At 43.3% G+C, this 21,345-nt stretch overlaps 1 protein-coding gene across 1 annotated transcript in view; it reads right to left on the reverse strand.

The window, feature by feature from the left end:
* Positions 1-920: 920 nt before the first annotated feature.
* The window catches only part of ALOX5AP (arachidonate 5-lipoxygenase activating protein), a 28,108-nt gene continuing 7,683 nt past the window's right edge, over positions 921-21,345 (reverse strand). The window contains exons 3-5 of the mRNA XM_066254898.1: positions 14,561-14,631; positions 9,100-9,181; positions 921-1,384 (exon numbers count right to left, since the gene is read on the reverse strand). Of these exons, the coding sequence (XP_066110995.1) occupies positions 1,222-1,384; positions 9,100-9,181; positions 14,561-14,631 (316 nt within the window). The 3' untranslated portion in view covers positions 921-1,221. The remainder of the gene's footprint in view (positions 1,385-9,099; positions 9,182-14,560; positions 14,632-21,345) is intronic.

Raw genomic sequence — 21,345 nt, forward strand, 5'->3', positions numbered from 1 at the left:
CAGTCATTTGTTTATTCACTATTTGGGAGCACCTGTGATGGGTCTGGCCTTGTCATAGGTGCTGACACTGAGTTATAGCGCATTTCAAACTGAATAACATGCTGAGTGCAAACTAGTCCTCACGGGGATGACTAGGACACAGCCAACAAACAACTCTTAACATAGTTTGTCTATCAGTAGAAGGAAAGATTCTTTCTTTTCTCCCTCTCTTTATTTCTTTTTTCCCTTCTTTCTCACTACTCCACAATTTATCTCATTAAAATCTTTGGAAAGAAAACACATCTTGCTCTCATAAAACTCATACCTACAGTCCTCACAATATAACACTTTACAGGACATTTGCAGGAATCGCCAAATAATTTGAATCATGAGTACCCACTTCAGGCCCCTCCTTGAGCATAGCACAAGAGAAGGGAAATACACAGGACTCTGGGGATATTCAAGAACTAGTGACTTAGTGGGGCAGAGTGGCACATCTTAATAAATACCTTTACACAGTAAAATGGACTCACTGTGGTTGAGACACGCATAGGGTGCTGTGGGAGCTCAGAGGGTAGCATCAACCAACCTGGACTCAAGGAAGGTTTCTTGAAAGAAGCAAGACTTCAGTTGTGTCTCTTCTGTTTATTTCTTTATTGGTATTTTCTCATTAAGAAATTTGAAATTATACATGAAAATATAAACAGGAGAGTGAAACTTACCCCAACTCTCTTCACCCAGAGATAATCAGAATTGCCATTTTGGTGAATACCCTTCCAGACACACACACATGCGTGTGGATGTGGGTGTGTGTAGTGGTGGTGGTGTATGTAAGGATAGTGTATGCCTTATTATGATGATTTAGGTTGAGTAAAACAAGCTACTTGTTCAACTTCAGTAAAAGACCCACAAAAAATTCAACCACCAGCTTAAAACATGACTCTACATTTTATTTCAGGAAAACGCAAATCGAGTTCCAAAACATCTTCGGAAAGCAGGGAAAGTCAAGGAACACAGAGCAGGTCTGAATAACAGATCTGGGGGGCCACTGACATTTTCAAGGGGTGGAGCTAACACAGTTATTTTCTTCCAAGAAAAGCAAAGTTAAGCCAAGATGTGAAGCCCAGATGGTCGATAGATTTACTTCCTAAGAGGAGCTGCATCTCTCCAAGGGTTGAGTGATGATGACTTCTAGGTATTGATCAATCAGATGAGAGCATCAACCCTGCATTTAGCAGAGAGTTAGGGAATGAGAAGCAGAGGGGAGATGGTGGTAGTGAGTGTCTTTATGTAGTTTTCAAAGTCACTTCCAAAAAGTAGGAGGAGGTAATAGTTGATTATGCCAGCAATGGACATAAGGAACAGGAACAGTATGATGCGCTTCCCAAATAAGTAGCCAGGTGTGCTGGAAAAGGAGAGAGAAACCTGTAGAAGCTGCACCAATGACACCCATTTCTCACACACACACACACACACACACATCACTTTGAAATACACCGGGTTTAAATTATAGCTCCTTTTACTCAAGAATGCTCCATTTACTTCATATGAAAGATGAAGATGTCTTAGCTATTATTAGTCATTGAACATACTTCAAAACCCACCTAAAGAGCTGAGACCTTAACCCCCGTTGATAAGGCCCAGCAGACAGCTGCTCTGTGTGCTCCTGGGGAAACTCCGAACTCCAGGTCCTATATGACACGAAGACAGCAGGTTCTGCTAGTCATTGGGCATTCTGACTGCGGATTAGAAACCCCACCAATTCATTCAGACCCTCTCTGCTCTGCTCCTCTTCAGGAGCACCTATAAAAGCCTTTCTGGAAGCTGTGTATAATGCAAGCCTTTAGGGCCTCTAGGAGAGAAGTGATGGTTTAAATGAGACAAGACTGGTGGCATCTAATAGGTGCTTTGGCATCTAAGTTTCAATCTGCTTGGGAATAACTCATGTTCATTCTAATGGGAGCTGGGCATCCAGAAATGGAAGACAGGTATTTTAAGTGAATGGAGGGAGAAAGGCTTTTTATACATTTCTACCCTTCTATCAAAGGCTTTAACCTGAGCTGCTGAGGCACATTATCAGCAGGAGTCAAGAGCCATTTCCCCAGAGATATGTGACCACCTAATTGTTTCCAGCAGCGACCCTAGCTTCTTCCTTCTATCTGCAGAATCTTGTGACCACTGTGACTGGATCCATCTGTGTGGCATTAGCAAAGTCCAGCCAAATGGCTCGTTAAAGCTGTAGTATGGACCCAGCAAAGGGGCCTTTTGGCAACCAGGACTCCTCAGCTAGCTCAGCGGAACAGGGTGAATTAATGCTGCTGAGCTTGATTTTTGCTATATTCGAGAGGAAAACTTAGTGTCTATGGGTTTAACGTTTAGAAAGTTTATATTTTTGAAAGGAATACCTAAGTTTCACAATGTAATCCATAGCTTCCCATGTCATGAGTTAGAAAACCATTCAGCAGTTGAGTATCAACCTCCCTGCTACTCCAAGTGTGATCCACGGACCAGCAGCATGGAGCTCATTGGAAATGCAGAATCCCAAGCCCTCCCGGGTCTATGGGATCACAGTCTGAACTGTGACGAGTTCGTTTGATGACTCCTGGGCACATTTGAGTCTGAGCGGCCTGCTGGCTGAGGCGCCCTGCCCCTAGCCAACTGTGCTGGTCTCTTCTTGGTTTTCTTGGTTCACAGTGATGCTCATGAAGTGAGAAGTTCTAGCTCCATATTGGAGGGAAAATGTGGTCCCAAAGAGAGGGATGTGGGCTGAATTGCATCCACCCAAATTCATATGTTGAAGTCCTTAAACCCCAGCACCTCAGAAAAAGACTGTATTTGGAGGTAAGATCTTTAAAGAGGGTAATGAAGGTAAAATGAAGGTGTTAGGGTAGACCCTGACTCAATCCCACAGAGAGAAGATCATGTGAAGATGGGGGAGAAGATGACCATCTACACAAGGAGAGAGGCCACAGAAGACAGCAATGTCTAGAATTGTGGGACACGAAATTTCTTTGGTTTGAGCCACCCAATCTGTAGCATTCTGTTATGGTGGCCAACAAATACCAAGTTACCTGCTAATGCTGGTAAGGAAGAGAGAAGAAAGTAAAGGAGTCTATTTTTCCAATAAAGGACAGAGGATTCAGAGGCATTAAATTGTTAAAAGGCAAATGTTTTGGGGTTCTATATATTTTATCAAATGAATGAGGCCACCATATGTTCATTACAGAGACAAAAAAAGGGGGGAGGATTTGTGAAACTGTTTAGAACATACTCAAGATAAATCTGTGGTGAGCACTGAAATGGTGATGCCCCCTAATGGATTTGGGTGAGATTTTTGAAGGTCTTAAGGTGAACGACCTCCAAAAGAGATGTGTCCATGATGCTTTAACTCTTCTCCAGCCCTGCAAGGAGAACTCAGACTGTGCCCACCATGTGCAAGGTCCAGTGTGAGTAGGGTCCCCAGCCAGGCACTTCATTGTTGCATTTTTTAAGTCTCTCAGGTTTGGAGATGGGCTACAGCCCTTAGGGATAGACAAAATGTGCAAAGGATAAGACCCACCCTGGGCTCAAGCAAAGCTGCAAAAAACACCAATGAGTCAGAGCACAGTGAGAGTGAGGGGTCCTACGGGGCCACATGCTGCATATCAGACTTTGAACCATTGAGACATTTTTTTAATTGTTTCAAAAGTTCATGCATACCCCAGACAAGAAAAAGCTAAAGGAAATTATCGTAAACCAAACCAATATTATAAGAAATGTCAAAGGGACTGCTTTAAAAAGAATGAAAAAGAGATAAAAAATATATAAATAATAAAATAGCAATAACTACATACCTATCAATAATCACTTTTTAAAGTATAAATGGATTAAATGTTTCAATAAAAAAATATAGGGTGGCTGAATGAATAAGAAAACAAGACCTATAACATGCACTGCCTATAAGAAACTCAACTCAGAGCAAAAGACACACAAAAACAGAAAGTAAAAGGGTGGAAAAAGATATTCCACACAAATGGAATGGCTTTTAAAGCTGAAGTAGCAATACTTGTGTCAGACAAAATAGACTTTAAAACAAAGTCTCTAACAAGAGACAAAGAGGGACATTTCATATACAATAGACAAAATATGGAAGCAACCTATTTTTCCATAAATACAAGTGGACAAAGAGGATGTGGCACATATATACAATGGAATATTACTTGACCTATATAAAGAATGAAATCTTAACATTTGGGACAGCATGGATGGACCTAGAGGGTATTATGTTAAGTGAAATAAGTCAGACAGACATACCGTATGATTTCACTTACATGTGGAATCTTAAATAAATAAATAAATAAATAAATAAACAAACAGAAACAGGCCTGGCCAGACAGTGGCGCAGTGGATAGAGTGTCAGACTGGGACATGGAGGACCCAGGTTCAAAACCCCGAGGTTGCCAGCTTGAACACAGGTTCATCTGGTTTGAGCAAGGCTCACCAACCTGAGCCCAAGGTCGCTGGCAAGGGGTCACTCGGTCTGCTGTAGTCCCCCAGTCTAGGCACATATGAGAAAGCAATCAATGAACAACTAAGGTGCCGCAACAAAGAACTGATGCTTCTCATCTCTCTTCCTTCCTGTCTGTCTGTCCCTATCTGTGTCTCTCTCTATCTCTGTCACACACAAAAAAAAATTAAAACAGAAATAGGTTCATAGATACAGAGAACAAACTGATGATTGCCAGAAGGGAGGGATTTGGAGAGTAAAAAAGGTGAAGGGATTAAAAAGTACAAATTGGCAGTTACAAAATAGCCATGAGGATGTAAAATACAGCATAGGGGATGTAGTCAGTACTATTATAATAACTATGTGTGGTATCAAGTGGATACTAGACCTATAAGAGGATTATTTCATAAGTTATATAAATGTCTAAGCACTATGCTATATGCCTGAAATTAATTTAATATTGAGTGACAGCCATGATTGAAAATGTTTTTGAAATAATAAGAAAAATATGTAAATAAATAAATAAATGTTAGTGCATAGTTCTCTTTAAATGGAGTGAGAAGGTCAGAATGAAATAATTAACAAGCACCTACAGAAACCAGGCATTTCAAACCTGTGACTTCATTTAACTCTTAGAACCACTCCGTGAGGTATTATTACTAACCTGTTTTACAGGTGAGGAAACTGAGAGCAGACAGGTTGACTTACCTAAGGTTACATAGCCAAGAAGATGCAGAGTAGAAATTCAAACCTGTTGTGTAACACCAGAGTCCCACTATTACTGACTTCCTGAGGACTCCTTCAGCTTTCAGAGACTAGGTTTGGCTATTAGTTTTGAAACAAATGTGCTCCCCCACCCTCAAATACATACAGCATAAAATCTGTAGGAAAGCATAAAAGAGGCATTATGCCAAACAATTCTATTCCCATCTTGAATGTGCCCACAATTTCCAGGAAGCAGAAATGAGATGGGAGAGAAGCAAACCCAGGCATCTGGAGACCCGAGTTCCAGCCCCAGACCTCTGCCCTGTGGCCTTGGGTGACCTGCCGAAGTTTCTCTCACCTCACACAAAAATGTACACAAAATATGGGTAGAAAAAGAAAATGTTATGATCCCTCTGGCTTTAAAATTCTATTATTTTCAATAAGGAAATATCACTTTAACCTGGAAACTTCTAGCTGGAAAAACAATTGTAAGACTCAGGAGAGCAGGATACTGTCTCCTTTGTTCACACACTCATCTCCAATAAATCAGGCCCTTCCTAGATGTGTCATATGAATGAATCATTCTCAGGAAAAAAGCATGAGCAGCATTCTATGGTTCCCTAACTCCATGTGTATAAGAATCACCTGATGAAGCTGTTAAAATGCAGAATTCCAGGTTTCTGGATCCACACATCCAGGGACGGGCCCAAGAATCTGTGTTTTCAAAAAGCATCCCAGGAAAGTCTGGTGCAGTTGTTGGTGGGTTTCACTCTACAACTCCAGCCTTGGTAGCCATATGTTCCAAAGAAAGCAAGTTCATTCTCCAACTCAGGTGAAATAACCCATGGTCCACATTTGGGGGGCAGGGCGGAGCCTCTGGGAGAAATGACTGGGAGGGATCAGTTCTTCTGAAAATTGTGCCCATTCATATGTTGGAAGTTTAATACTTCTGTACTTGCCCTATGACCCTAATCCCTAGGGTTTCCTTTGGGGACTGGCTTACAATACCTGGCTCAGAGCAGGTGGTCATTAAACATTTACTAAATGAATGCTGAGTGAATAAGCAAGGAGTGAGCAAGCAACGAGAAGGTGGACCTGAATAACCTGAGCTTATTGGCCTTGAGAGTCGCCAGTCTGTACCCACCCACCACTGAGCTGAGAACCTCAAGTTGTAAAGATGGATTAGTGCAAGCTCCAACAGGAGACAGGACTCTTCGAGGCAGGAAGAGAGAGCAGCCTAGTGCCAGCTGGTGAAGGTAGGTGATGAAAGTCAGATATTCTTATAATATAATGCTAATTGTCATTGAGTTTAGGTCCAGACAGTATCTTAGAATGAACAGGGAAGAAACTAAGATTCAACCTTAACTGCTGTGTGGTTAAGGATGCTACGGATGACCCCATCAAAACAGAGAGAAAGGGCTTGGGGAATATGATGTAGGACTAACAATAAGAAACATACATTTCTTTTTTTTTTTCTTGTTTTGTTTTGTTTATTGTGTTTGTTTTATTTTACAGAGACAGAGAGAGGGACAGACAGACAGGAACGGAGAGATGAGAAGCATCAGTCATTATTACTTTTTCGTTGCGCATTGCAACACCTTAGTTGTTCATTGATTGCTTTCTCATATGTGCCTTGATCACGGGCCTTCAGCAGACCGAGTAACCCCTTGCTCGAGCCAGCGACCCTGGGCTCAAGCTGGTGAGCTTTCGCTCAAACCAGATGAGCCCACGCTCAAGCTGGTGACCTCGGGGTCTCGAACCTGGGTCCTCTGCATCTCAGTCCGATGCTCTATCTACTGCACCACCGTCTGGTCAGGCAAGAGACATACATTTCTAAAGGTAGGAAAGACAGGAGCTACCAAATCCCTGGGAGAAGAAGCTTCAGTGGGGCAGATACACCAGGGAATGTTTTTACTACCCACTAGAACAAAACAGCACCAGAACTTCTGATGGGGACAGGGCCAAAGCAAGTTCTGTGAAGAAGCAAAGATGATCTAGAGCCCAAGGGAGAAATTTTGGAAGATGAATCTCACTGAGCAGGACCTTCCTCTGTTGGTGAAGCCAAGGACTAAAGCAGATCTTGAAGGCATAGGGCACAAAGGCATCTGCAGAGACTAAGTATGACACAGCCCGGAGACAGAGGCAGATGGACAAAAGAGGGGGTCCCAATGTAAGAAGGTAGTAGCAAGTAGTTTCTAGAAGGCAGAATTGAAAATCCCTCTGGATCTGGCCACAGAGCCTATCAGGCGTGCATTCACCTCAGGCCACATTTTGGTTTAGATTAAGACCGGATGTCTCATCCAGTATAGAGTGTGACATTTCTGTCAAAGACAGCTGCTCAGAACTGTGTGGTATGTTAAAAAGCACTGGGAGGCAGAGCACCGGGGCTGGTAAGGAATAGCTGCCAGCACAGGTCACAGGAAGAGGGCGGGTGGGGTCTCCTCACACCATGCAAAGGGAGAGGCCAGGAGGGACTGAAAAGGGTAGACCATTTTTGTTTCAATGAGGTGCAGAAAAAGCAAATATTTTTCAGATTTTAAATCTATATTCTACTGCTGATTTTTGCCACCTCTGTCCACTTCCTAGTAATGATTACCTTTAAAATAAAAAGAGCCCTTGGGTAAATGGACAAATTTTGTCATGCACCACAGCTTGTCTTAAAATTAAAGCACTTGAAGATCTCAGACAGTGGTGACAGATAAAGAGAAAATAATGTGCCTTGGCTAAATCCCTGGGACTTTGGGGAGGAAGACAGGGTTGCATGGGGAGCCAGCCTATGAAAGCGGAACTCCTTTATTTTATTGACAGACACTCCCTCACCCCACCAAGATTACTCACAGCAAGTAATCTTCCAGGGGAAACAGAATAGAGGCTTTCCGAGGTAAAAGAGAATAAAGAACATCATTTAAGACAGTGTTGGTAGGATGAAAGAGATAATGGAGTTGTGGTTTTAGGGGATAAATAGGAAGGCCCCTAGGGAGGAACAAAGGGGAAAAAATTACTGGAAGGAGCCATTCCTCTCCAGCTGCTGCTCACCATGGAGCCACTGCGTCATTCAGCTTTGCAGCTCCCAGGTCCCCAGAAGTAATGCTTTCACCTGCCAACCTCTGGGGATCCCGCCACTGAAGGATGCTATCTAACTGTAGAGCCCATTAGCCACTAGAGAAGTGTGCTGTTGTAAAAGGCTGGGAATGGCATGAAACTAGACAAGAAAGAAAAATGGAGGGGAAGGCTGGGCTTGGCCTCCCAGAACAAACTCCTGGCTCTTGGAACCTCTCTGCTACATTCGGAATCCTGTTCTCTTAGGCATACTATCATTTGAATGTTTCTTCTGCAAGTGCCATCATTTATTTTACTAGACTCAGATTTCCCAATCCAGGTAAAGTGGGAGTGGCACCGTCTATATGCTACACAAGGTGACTCTGTTCTCAGTCTCCATCCTCTGCCTGTGATTGTATCTTATGTTCTCAACATTCCTTCTGGTGTTTCTCAGAAGATCTGTTATTCAAGGGAATTCATAACAAGGTGCAAACTTTAGTTCTCCTTTCTCCAGACAAACAATGAGATGTTGCATTCACTGGAGGCCTGGGAAGGCTAGGCATGTACTGTCGTTCAAGCCTCAGACTGTGAAGTGTGGGGGTAGGTGGTGTGCGGTTGCAGGGACTGTGCAGCTCACAGTGTTAAAGCACCTTCGTAAGCCCAACGCCATGGAGAAATTGTTCGATGGAAACACTAGTCAAGTCCCCCAGCTGTATTTTCAGAGCCTGCAAAGTTCAGGGAAAAAAGGAGGGAGCCTAGTCAGCCTGGCCCTCCTGCCCCACATGGTCCCCCAGGCTCTTGAATGCTACGCAGAATATGGTTGTGAATTATCACTCTTCTGCTCAATAAGCGTGACTGAGCTGTGGTATTCAAACATTCCCAGTTCCTACCTTTGAGTTCTCTCTCCTAGGTAGCCGACGAAGTACTTTTGCCTCACGAACAGATACATCAGCCCAGCAAAGGCAGCAGGAACTAAGTGGAGAAAGAAAAACACCTCCGTTTTGTAGATGCTAAAACAGGCTAAATTAACACCATATTAATACAGTCATTGTGCAATTATTGTTTGTCACAAAATCTAGCAGTGGCTTCAGGTTCTGACAGCCTAGGCTGATGTGAACTTCAGCAAACAACCTAGGGCTAGAAGAAATCTGAGCCTTTTATTTATTAAAAAAAATTTTTTTTATTTATTACTTTTAGTGAGAGAGGAAGGGAGGAAAAGAGAGAAACAGGAACATCAATCTGTTTCTGTATGTATGTACCCTGCCTGGGTATTAAACCAGTAACCTCTGCTCTTCCGGACAGTGCTCTCCAACCAAGCTATCCGGCCAGGGCCAATCTGAGCATTTTAATAATGTTGATGTACAGGTAGCCAATAAGCATATAAAAAGATGCTCAATGTCACAAATCATTAGAGAAATGCAAATTAAAACCACAACAAGATATCACCTCACACCTGCCAGAAAGGCTATCATCAATAATGTGTTGGTGCCCTGGCTGGTTGGCTCAGCGGTAGAGCATCGGCCTAGCGTGCGGAGGACCCGGGTTCGATTCCCGGCCAGGGCACACAGAAGAAGCGCCCATTTGCTTCTCCACCCCTCTGCCGCGCTTTCCTCTCTGTCTCTCTCTTCCCCTCCCGCAGCCAAGGCTCCATTGGAGCAAAGATGGCCCGGGCGCTGGGGATGGCTCCTTTGCCTCTTCCCCAGGCGCTAGAGTGGCTCTGGTCGCAACATGGCGATGCCCAGGATGGGCAGAGCATCGCCCCCTGGTGGGCAGAGCAGCGCCCCTGGTGGGCGTGCCGGGTGGATCCTGGTGGGGCGCATGCGGGAGTCTGTCTGACTGTCTCTCCCTGTTTCCAGCTTCAGAAAAATGAAAAAAAAAAATTGTATATTGCTTTGGGTAATATGGCCATCTTGATTATATTTATTCTTCCTAACCAAGAACAAGGTATATTCTTCCATCTCATTATATCTTTTTCGATTTCCCTTAACAATGGTTTATAGTTTTCATTATATAAGTCCTTTACATTCTTTGTTATGTTTATTCCTAAGTATTTTATTTTTTTGTTGCAATCATGAAGGGGATTGTTCTTTTGAGTTCGTTCTGGACTACAGTCTGTCCCCCGTACTAAAATTAACTCAAAATGGATCAAAGATCTAAACATAAGACCTGAAACAATTAAGTACATAGAAGAAAACATAGGTACTAAACTCATGGACCTGGGTTTTAAAGAGCATTTTATGAATTTGACTCCAAAGGCAAGAGAAGTGAAGGCAAAAATTAATGAATGGGACTACATCAGACTAAGAAGTTTTTGCTCAGCAAGAGAAACTGATAACAAAATAAACAGACAGCCAACTAAATGGCAAATGATATTTTCAAACAACAGCTCAGAAAAGGGCCTAATATCCAAAATATACAAAGAACTCATAAAACTCAACAACAAACAAACAAACAATCCCATAAAAAAATGGGAAGAGGACATGAACAGACACTTCTCCCAGGAAGAAATACAAATGGCCAACAGATATATGAAAAGATGCTCATCTTCTTTAGTTATTAGAGAAATGCAAATCAAAACTGCAATGAGATACCACCTCACACCTGTTAGATTAGCTATTATTAACAAGACGGGTAATAGCAAATGTTGCAGAGGCTGTGGAGAAAAAGGAACCCTCATACACTGTTGGTGGGAATGTAAAGTAGTACAACCATCATGGAAGAAAGGATAGTGGTTCCTCAAAAAACTGAAAATAGAATTACCTTATGACCCAGCAATCCCTCTACTGGGTATATACCCCAAAAACTCAGAAACATTGATACGTAAAGACACATTCAGCCCCATGTTCATTGCAGCATTGTTCACAGTGGCCAGGACATGGAAACAACCAAAAAGTCCCTCAATAGATGACTGGATAAAGTAGATGTGGCACATATACACTATGGAATACTACTCAGCCATAAGAAATGATGACATCAGATCATTTACAGCAAAATGGTGGGATCTTGATAACATTATACGAAGTAAAATAAGTAAATCAGAAAAAACCAGGAACTGCATTATTCCATACGTAGGTGGGACATAAAAGTGAAACTAAGAGACATTGATAAAAGTATGGTGGTTATGGGGGGAGGGGGGAGAGGGAGAGGGAAAGGGGGAGGGGGAGAGGCACAAAGAAAACTAGATAGAAGGTGACAGAGGACAATCTGACTTTGGGTGATGGGTATGCAACATAAGTGAACGACAAGATAACCTGGAGTTATCTTTGAATATATGTATCCTGATTTATTGATGTCGCCCCATTAAAAATAAAATTATTAAAAAAAAAAAAAAGAACACTGGGACTGAGTCACCAGATATCATCCAGGAGAAACAGCACAAAACAGCGCATACGCTTCCCCCTACCTCCTGCTTGCCTGCATGTAGACAGAGTCTCACTTAAGCAGTCACCCACGGCTTCACTGTAAAAACCACAGCCCCACTCCAAGGGGTGCAGAGCTTTCACCAACCTGCCACCATCAGTGCTGCCCTTGTATGGAAGTAGCAAAGGTTATGTTCACTCCATCTGGTCTTCCTGTGGCTTCTTCAGAATCCTGCAACAGCACCAGACTGGCTTTCCAGGTCTGGACCTCCTGCCTTACATTTGCCCAAAAGACCCATGAGGACAGCCATATTTTTCCTGTCATTACTCTGTGCCTGGCATCATGCCTGGCACATAAAAGTCAGATAGATGGGCCAGGGAAGAGGTGGAATTTGAAACCAAGTCTGAGTTCAAAACATTGTTACCACCAACAACACATCAATAATAACGTTTATTGGTGTTCTATTGTTAAACTGAACTATATGAAAGGGCCATTTTTATGAGCCACACCTGATCATATAGCAGCAGTTTTATATGGTTCAATCTGATATGCCAAGTACTGTGTTGGGATAGATGCACATACGTCACACAATCATCCTGGGAACACTATCATTCCTGCTTTACAAAGGAGGAAACTGAGGCTTAAGAAAGCTGAGTAACAACCCAAGATTACAACAGCAGCAAACAAATTGTCTTCAAAATTGTCCCCAGTCCATCAGTCCCCAAGATCCACATTCTTTCCACAACTGTGCCTTGTCTCCCAAAATACTATTGTTATGTGATAGATAGAAATCCAAAGCACAAAATGAACTGCTTTTGGGCCCTGGCCAGTTGGCTCAGCAATAAACTGTTGGCCTGACGTATGGAAGTCCCAGGTTTGATTCTCTCCTGGGCACACAGGAGAAGTGCCTAGCTGCTTCTCCACCTTTCCCCCTCTCCTTTCTCTCTGTCTTTCTCTTCCCCTCCTGCAGCCAAGCCTCCATTGGAGCAAAGTTGGCCCGGGCGCTGAGGATGGCTCCATGGCCTCTGCCTCAGGCACTAGAATGGCTCTGGTTGCAAAAGAGCAACACCCCAGATGGGCAGAGCATCACCCCCTAGTGGGCATGCCGGGTGGATCCTGGTCAGGCACATGTGGAAGTCTGTCTGCCTCCCTGCTTCTAACTTTGGAAAAATACAAAACAACAACAACAACAAAAACAAAAAAAAAAGAACTGCTTGTGAAATTCATTCTATTCTCTAAAAGTCACAAAACAGTCACAAGTCACAATCTGCTTTAGATGAAGTTTTTCCTGGTTTGTCTGTGCTAACTTACCAGCTCATCTCTTTTACCTGGAACTAAACTGAATAATAACCAGAGCCAGAGTGGAAAATGGCTGCACTTGTTGCCAGCGTGCTTGTAATGGTGTACGTCTCTGTAGACCTGGGCCACCTCGACCAGCAGGAGGGGCACCGTGGGTAAAACCTGGGCTGTACAACATTAAAGTCCGAGGAAGCCACTTGTCCCTCAGGGGCTTGGCCTCCTTCCCTGTAAAGTAAAGGTTTGGACTAGAATGGTTCCCAAGGTTCCTTTCAGCTAAGAAAGTCTACAACCTACTCTGTTGATAAGGTATGGCAATTATTGAACCAGTTTTAACTGAGACTTCTGTTCCCTGGCAATGCCAGGGCATTTTTAACAGGGAATGCATTGTCCCAGGCTCTGATACACCAGCAGACCCCCTTCGTCTTTGTCTAGCTGGAACAACTCTGGATTCATGTACAGCAAGTATTATCAAAACCAAAAAGGAATCATAACTCCTAGTAGAAGCATATTTTGATTTGGTGTTTCAAGTCTTGCTGGACATGTTCCTCATTTAACTCACACTAGAAAGTGTAAAATAAATAGTGAGCTTACTAACAGCTTCATGGAGCACAGAAGGAGACCACAGGGTGTCCCTGAAGTGGTTTCTGCAGCCACCCCTGACCCCTCTTCTCTATCCCTGCCCTCACTCTTGTCCTTCACAGCACCTCTCACTCTTGGCGACAACGTAGCCATTCACTGACTTTCTGTGCTTCATCTTGCCAACCACTATGGGCTTCCCTGCCATCTCTTTATTGGTCACTGTGTATTCAACACAGTGGGTGTTCTGAGTTTGTGTGTTTTATAAATGAATCAAGTAAAAGGCTATAGCCCCAAAATAATCCAGGGTATAGCCCAAGAGACCCAGGATCTCAATCTGGTTTGTCATTTACCAGCTGAGCAACCTCAAGAAAATCACCTTATCTCTCAGAACCAAAGTGTCCTTGAAGACAATAGGGGAAATAGTATCCACTCCACCTACTTTAGGAAGTGGAAGGAGGTAACTTGGGTTAATCAGTTCCTCAGAGAATACTAGCAGCCTTTTCTGATACACCCTACTGTGCCACAGCATGGATGCTGGCCAGCTCATACCACGCCTTCACCAGACACAGTGCCAGTCTCCAAAGGGGACCAAAAAATATTACTCTGGTTTCCATTTAATTTTTAAAAACACTCTGGGAGCCAACTTGCTGAAGTCAAGACTGTGTACTGCTTATAACTGGGGAAATCTTGGAGACCTGGCATCCAACATGACTGCAGACACGGCCCGAGGGAGAACTGCCAGGCCGGAAGCTTATTAGCAGAAGAACCAAGCGACAGCAGTCCCAGAATAGACGCACTGGCGCTCTCATTTAGGATGCCCTCGTACCTGAGCTAACACTGTTTAAGGATTTTGAGTCACATTTAGCCTTATATCACCCTTGTCAGGGCACACTCCTAACCAGACCCCAGGGAGCCAGCATTAACAAGGCATTATCACACCAATCCCCAGGCACAGAGCCTGTGGAAAACACGGCCTCCCTCTCAGGGGTCTCACCTCTCTAGGGCTTCACAGATCAGAGCTGGAGGTCAGGCATAGTCTTTTCAACAGAGAGCCTGCACTGACACTTCCTCAGGCACACACCAGGGAGGGCCCACAGAGGGGAGCTGCATTACCTTGGCTGCACAGTAGCCCCGCACTCCAGAGCACCACGAGGAAAGTGGGGTATGCGTCCACACAGTTTTGGCTGCAGAATAAATAAATACAAAGAAGAAGAATTAGCAAACATGTTGCCTCAGTATTACCTGAAACCCCAAATTAATAAGCACCACAACACCAGCACAAACCCATTCATAATTCCACATACATTTACCCTTGAAAACTGGTGCCAGTGGCCACATCAGAAAGGGGCAGGGAAGCTAAGAACTATAAGATTTCACTTGACTGTGTGATATAAAAATGAGACTCATAGACACAGACAGTAGTATGGTGGATAACAGAGTAAGGGGAGTAAGGAGGTAGAGAGGAAAAGGGGGTCAAATGTGATGGGAGATGGTTTGACTTTGGGCGATGAGCACACAACACAATATACAAAACATGTCTATAGAGATGTACACCTGAAACTTATATGATCCTATTAACCAATATTACCCCATTACATTTAATAAAAATAAATAAATCTAAAAAAAAACAAAAACAAGCGCTGGCCAGTGGCATATTGGACAGAGCAATATCCTGGAGTGCCAAGGTCACGGGTACAATGTTGCCAGTGCCACCCTGAGGGGGCTGGCTCCATCCCAAGGCTACCAGCTCAATCCGGAGGGCACTGGCTTGACCCTGAGGTCGCCAGATCAAGCCCTGGTCAGGGCCCATATGAGAAACAATAAATGGGGTGCACAACTAAGTGAAACAATAAGTTGATGCCTCTCTCTCTCTCTTTCTCTCTCTCTCTCTCTCTCTTCCTCTCGCAGAAAAGAAAAAAGAAAAAAAAGCAGACAGGAGTGTAAAGTGACATATGTTCAGAACCTATTTACACTTTTCCCTGGTGAAACCCACTGGAGATTCAGTTTCTTGATAGATTCTCTTTGGCAGGATTCCAGCTCCTGGCTTTGCCAAAGTGCTTCTGGAATTGATAAGTGAGCAGTGCTGTGGTGGCAGTCAGGGTGGGGTAGCAGGGAGAAGAGCCCATCTAAAAAGGCCATTATGTCAGACACACAGCTCAGATCCTCAGGCCAGACAGAGGAAGGAAAGGCAAAGTCACACATTAAGGAAACCAGGATTCAGAAAAGCTGGTGTTCAGAAAGGTATCTTGCCAACTGTGCGATTGCTGTGTGTAGGGTTCAGTCCTTGCTCCCACGGACAGACTCGCATTCTACTGGGCTGGTGTTCTACACCTTTTTCTCCTTTAAGTTTACCGCTCCCCTGTGAGAAAACTTGGTGACTGCACAAGATTTCAATGGCAGCTGTAACAAGTCGCCACAAACTTACTGCCTTAAAACAAGACAAATTTATTATCTGCAAGTCACCATATCAAATGGGTCTCATTGGGCTAAAATCTAGATGTCAGCATGTCTGCTTTCCTTCCAGAGGATCTAGGGCTGAATCCGTTTTCTTAACTTTTTCAGCTTCTAGAGATCACTTGTTTTCCTTGTCAGTGGCCCCTTCCAACCTCAAAGCCAGCAATGGCTGAGCAAGTCTTTTTAACGCTGAATTGCTTTTACGCTGAATTGCTCTGACACCAACTCTTCTGCCTTCTTCCTCACAATTAAAGGACTCTTTTCATTGCCCTGGGTCCTACCCAGATAATCCAGAAAAATCTCTTTATTTTAAAGTTAACTGGTAACTCACCTTAATTCCTCCTTGCTGTGTAATATAACATATTCGTAAGTACCTGGGATTAGGATAGGAGCTATGGTCTTTAAGGGGCCATGATTCTACCAATAATTACTACTATGTTTCATATGAGAAACAGAGGCTGGAACAAGTTGAGTATATTGCCCAGGGTCACCACCTATGAGTAGCAAAGCTCAGATTGACACACTGGTCAGTTTGACTCTAAAGCAGGTCTGTTACCTCTTTGACTATAAGAAATTAAATAGTGAGGGTCCTCTTAAGGAGTTTACAGTCCAGATCAGGACAACTGATGCCCATATTCAGGCATCCCCAAACTACGGCCCCCGCAGGCCGCATGCGGCCCCCTGAGGCCATTTATCTGTCCCCCCCCCCCTGCACTTCCAGAAGGGGCACCTCTTTCATTGGTGGTCAGTGAGAGGAGCACTGTATGTGGCGGCCCTCCAACGATCTGAGGGACAGTGAACTGGCCCCCTGTGTAAAAAGTTTGGGGACCCCTCCCCATATTCATTGAAAAACAACCCAACAGTACAAGGAGACACAGAAGGGGAAGGGGCAGCCCAATAGAGTGGAAGGGCATAAAACTAGGATTGAGTCCCTGATCTGATACTGACCAACTATCACCACTGGCAGAGCAGTCTCTCTAAATTTATTTTCCTTACCTGTGAAACTAAGAGACTGATAATGAACAACTCTAAGAACCATTTAAGCTCTAATAGTTGGTGGTCTAATTGGTTGTTCTCAAAGTGTGGTCCTAGATCAGCAGAATCCTCTGGGAAACTCATTAGAACTACAGGTGTTAATGCCCTCCTAAGAAGTCCAGAATCAAAAATTCTAGGTCCAGCAGTTCATATTTTAACAAGCCCTGCAGGGGATCCTAATGCATGTTCATGTTTGAGAACCATCGGTCCCATGCAATTCAAACTATGCAGGTAAAAGCCAAGAAGCAATTTTCCAAATATATCTGGCCTTTTATCCAAATTTCTTCCTTGGAGTCCTTCATCTGGATCCTTCTTGATCCAGTTCTCATGATTTTCCTCTTCAATCAGCTGTGAACACCTGTTCAAACTAATAGGGCCTAGCATCCCAGTGGGACCACAGGGCATTCTGGAATGACCAGGAGAGAACTCAGAGAGAGTCTAGCAATGTTCTCAGCCACTCTGATGATCACAACAGCCTTTACTGCAGGATCAATGAATGTGAAAGCAAAGAAACCAGTGTGTCCTATGCTAGGATACAGACACAGGAGAGAGCAGAGCTCTCCAGGCGTTCTGGATGCCCAGGATTGTCATTATCTAGTGGACAGAGCAGGATCTCCTTACAAATATCAGTTGGGATGCAGTTTTGGTGAATAAAAAGGTCCCAGGGTGATAGCTGCAGCAGTTTTTATACATTATAATAGGACAAAATGACAGCCTCAGGACTGAGAATGTGACCCATTTTTCAGTTTAAGAAAACTAGAGTGTCAACATAATTTGATGACAAAATAACCTAGACATGTTTTCTTTGAATATATGTACCCTGATTTATTAATGTCATCCCATTACCATTAATAAAAATTTATTAAAAAAAAAAAAAAAAAAAAAGAAAACTAGAGTGAATATAATTTTTTTATTTAGTTGAAAAATATTCTGTTTCTGATGGGATCTAATATCTGATGCTCTCACAGTTTGAAAGTCTATTAATACCAAAGATTATCCCTTCTTCCTCAGTCTCATGCTTCTGCTTTGGTTGTTGGTTGGTTGGTTGGCATTAAAGTAGTGAGATTTTCTGGGTGGTACAACATTCCTAAAAATTCTTTATTGTCCAAAAAATTTGGTCATTAGCCAGAATGCCCTATAATTTGACACTGGATCAACCATTCAGTCATTCTTGCCCTAATTAAACAATGTCTACCAAGTCAAATGAAACTCTCCCAGCTGTAAGAGAATGGGTTCCTCTTGTGTATTTCAAGAGCATGTCTCAATCCTGTCCCTCTCCCAGGCTGAAACCAGTACCTGTCCCCATCCAGGACCCCTGACATGTCTCTACTCAAACAAAGCTCCATGTAAGCATGCCCCCTCATAACAAAGAGCTGGGATGAATTCAAGTAGCTGTGGTCAGTGACGCGTTGCCTCTTGGGCATTCATGTGGCCTTTAAAGCCACAAAGCCTCGGTCCAATGTGGGAATGCCACTTAGTGTCTGTGTGAAAGTGAATGCATCTCCTAGCCACACGAAACCTCAATGTTCTCATCTATTGAAGTTGAATGGAGACATCAGCAATTCTCTCTCTGTACTACTGTGGGAATAACATGAGATAAAGTAGTGTCTTGCTCTGAAGCAGTATTCAAGAAATGGTGGCTATTTTTGCTCTAATGTCTTCTTTCTTAGAATCCCTAATGAAATTTGTCTTTCCTACTGACAAGTTTTTATTTAAAGTTTTCTTTTGTGCAGACTTTTGTGCCATTTTTTTTTCTGTAAGACAAAACTGACAAACCCATTTTTGTTCTCAGTGCCTGAAGTCTAACTGTGAACTACTCAGCAGATCTCACGACAGCTCACCAAGCTATGTTCAGTTTGCTGTGCCAATGTTTTGATGAAGAAAAAGACTCATTGCTACTTTTCCTTTAACTTTTCTCCACCTTTGAAATGAGATATAGAAGCACTTAGTGTTTTGTTAGTTGGTATAGGTTAATTTAAAATAAGTAAACAATAGTAATGGTATCAATACTAATTAATAGACTCAGTGAAGATCTATCACCTTCAAACGATTGATAGTGAGTCTAGAGTGAATTCTGAGAGGTGCAGGGAAGAAGAAACACAAGAGTGACATTTCCCAAAATGCATTTTGTGAAACATTAAATCTTTGGTATGCTCTGCAAAAATATAGGGGTTCTACAGTTAAATAAGATACCCCCTTCTTGGAGAACTAAGAATCACAGTGCCCATAATATTTTGAAGGCTCTCAAAAAGTTTTGCTGTACAGAACTTGTTCTTCTTGTAACACCTGTTAACAGCCCATGAACTTGTTACCTATGAAACATGTACTATGAATTAGACATCTCCTCTCCGCAACCTATATTTACCTGCATTAATGGGTCAGTTAACTGAGATTTTTCTCCAAAAAACCAAATTTTGACTGCTCTATCTGTGCTCATCATCTGGGAACAGGGCATTGAACTAGGTTTTATTCCAATGAACAGTGATTCAAGGTCTGCCCTCATGGGGATGGGGGTGGAGAAGACCATAAACAGAAGCCAAGTCTGAGCTGATGGACCACATCTGGCTGTGATGTCTGTTTATCAACTGCCCCACAATCTTGAACTACCTGTATTAATCAATAGTGATATTTTATATTGAAAAATATGCATCGGGTTTCTCAATCACCAGAATCATTTATCCTTCCTGTTGCTTGTCCTTCATAGCCACAGTCTATAAACATTTATGATTCTGTACCCCATCAACCAAAAGTTTTGACCATGCAACCCTATAACAGGTATATTTTACATAAACTGTATACACATACTACTCTCCACCTGTATAGCAAAAATGAGTAAACCTTAAGTTTCTATTTTTTAGATAGCAAGGTTAAAGACATGTTTTCTTCCTGTTGTACCCCAGGAGTCACCATGCACCCTTCTCTGGTGCTTTTGGAGATCCCTGGAGAAGCTATTGCTGGGTAATTTTCTACGGGACTAACACTCACCCCATCCCTGTGGTTTCCAGAAGCAAGCAGATGGGGTCCTGTGGCTTTGGTCAACATGCCGTGCCCGGCTGCATTGATTCCCAGCACCTTCTGTGACATACCACCCACTACAGGCACAGACACACACCAGCTGTGAGCTAGTCAGGGAGAAAGTGTCTTTGTAACAGAACCACAACAGTGTCTGGGCAACCTTTGTCTTACAGAAAGTTCTTCTTTACCTCCCTCTCCCCCCAGCTCTCTCTCCTCCTCTTATTATTCTTTTACCCCTTCTCGTAAACTTGTAAAGGTTAAGTGGGAAAGACACTTACTGACACTGGTTTGGGGAGCTGCAGGTATGGGCAGCACCAACCACCTGCCATACTCCGCTAGCCACTTCTTGTGTCAGGAACCCCACACCACTGCACAACCTCCAGTCACCCTCCAACCATGACCAAACGGCACTTCTGTAATTCAGATTCTGGCAACAGGGTGAGGTGTCAACATGGTGACTTTTTGGAAACAAAGCTAGCTTGCTCCAGAGGAGAATGGTAGAGACAGAAGCCTTGACCTACTGTTTCTTCTTCATTGCCAGCAAAAGGTCATTTCTTTTCTCCAAAGGGAGAGTAGAATTCTTGCATGGCCACACTGCCTAAGCTCTTCGAAGCATACGAGCAGAGAAATGCCCAAGAACACAGTGTAACTGGTGAGAATGTTATGGGATGAAGAAGCTCCTCATTCCAAACCTGTGGAAAAGTATCAATATTTGCTTTGGAATCTATGTTTGGAGAGGTGTTGATGTAGCCCCAGGTCAAAGACACCTTTGTTACAAGTGTTGCACATGGAGTATATCTGAAGGGAGTTCTCGCCTCTCCCCCTACAAGTGGTTGATGGTGTCTACGGCCATACCACCCTGAATGCGCCCGATCTCGTCTGATCTCGGAAGCTAAGCAGGGTCGGGCCTGGTTAGTACTTGGAAGGGAGACAAGTGGTTGATGGTACCTTGCATGCGTTCCCTACCCCCCCCTTGAAATGATCCAAAATGCCTACATTCACATCTTTAAATGTCTTTAACTGATTCTGAGAATGAATACACTGAAGGCCCAAATGTTAAAATAGAAATCTCCCTTAAGCAGTTCAGCAAAGAATTTCTTTCAGATCAAGCTGCCAGAATAACAAGGGAGCAGGAGAGGGACCAGAAGGTCAGCCTGGGACAACTCTACACATGTGCCCATGAGTAGCTCAGAATGTGTCTGATGGGGACAAAGTGGGATGATGATGAAGTATGCTATCTTTCCCATTCCTAGGCCTCATTAAAAAATAAATAAATAAAAATAGGTAGGTAAGGCAAAGGGCAGAAGAGAAAGCATGCTGGGGACTGTGAGGAAGGCCTGCCCAGTTGAGAACCTTTGAAGTTGCTCTAATTTACAGAAGCCAACAGTAGCCCC

The sequence above is a fragment of the Saccopteryx bilineata genome, chromosome 2 (genome assembly GCF_036850765.1).
Source record: "Saccopteryx bilineata isolate mSacBil1 chromosome 2, mSacBil1_pri_phased_curated, whole genome shotgun sequence".
NCBI classification, from domain to species: Eukaryota; Metazoa; Chordata; class Mammalia; order Chiroptera; family Emballonuridae; genus Saccopteryx; species Saccopteryx bilineata.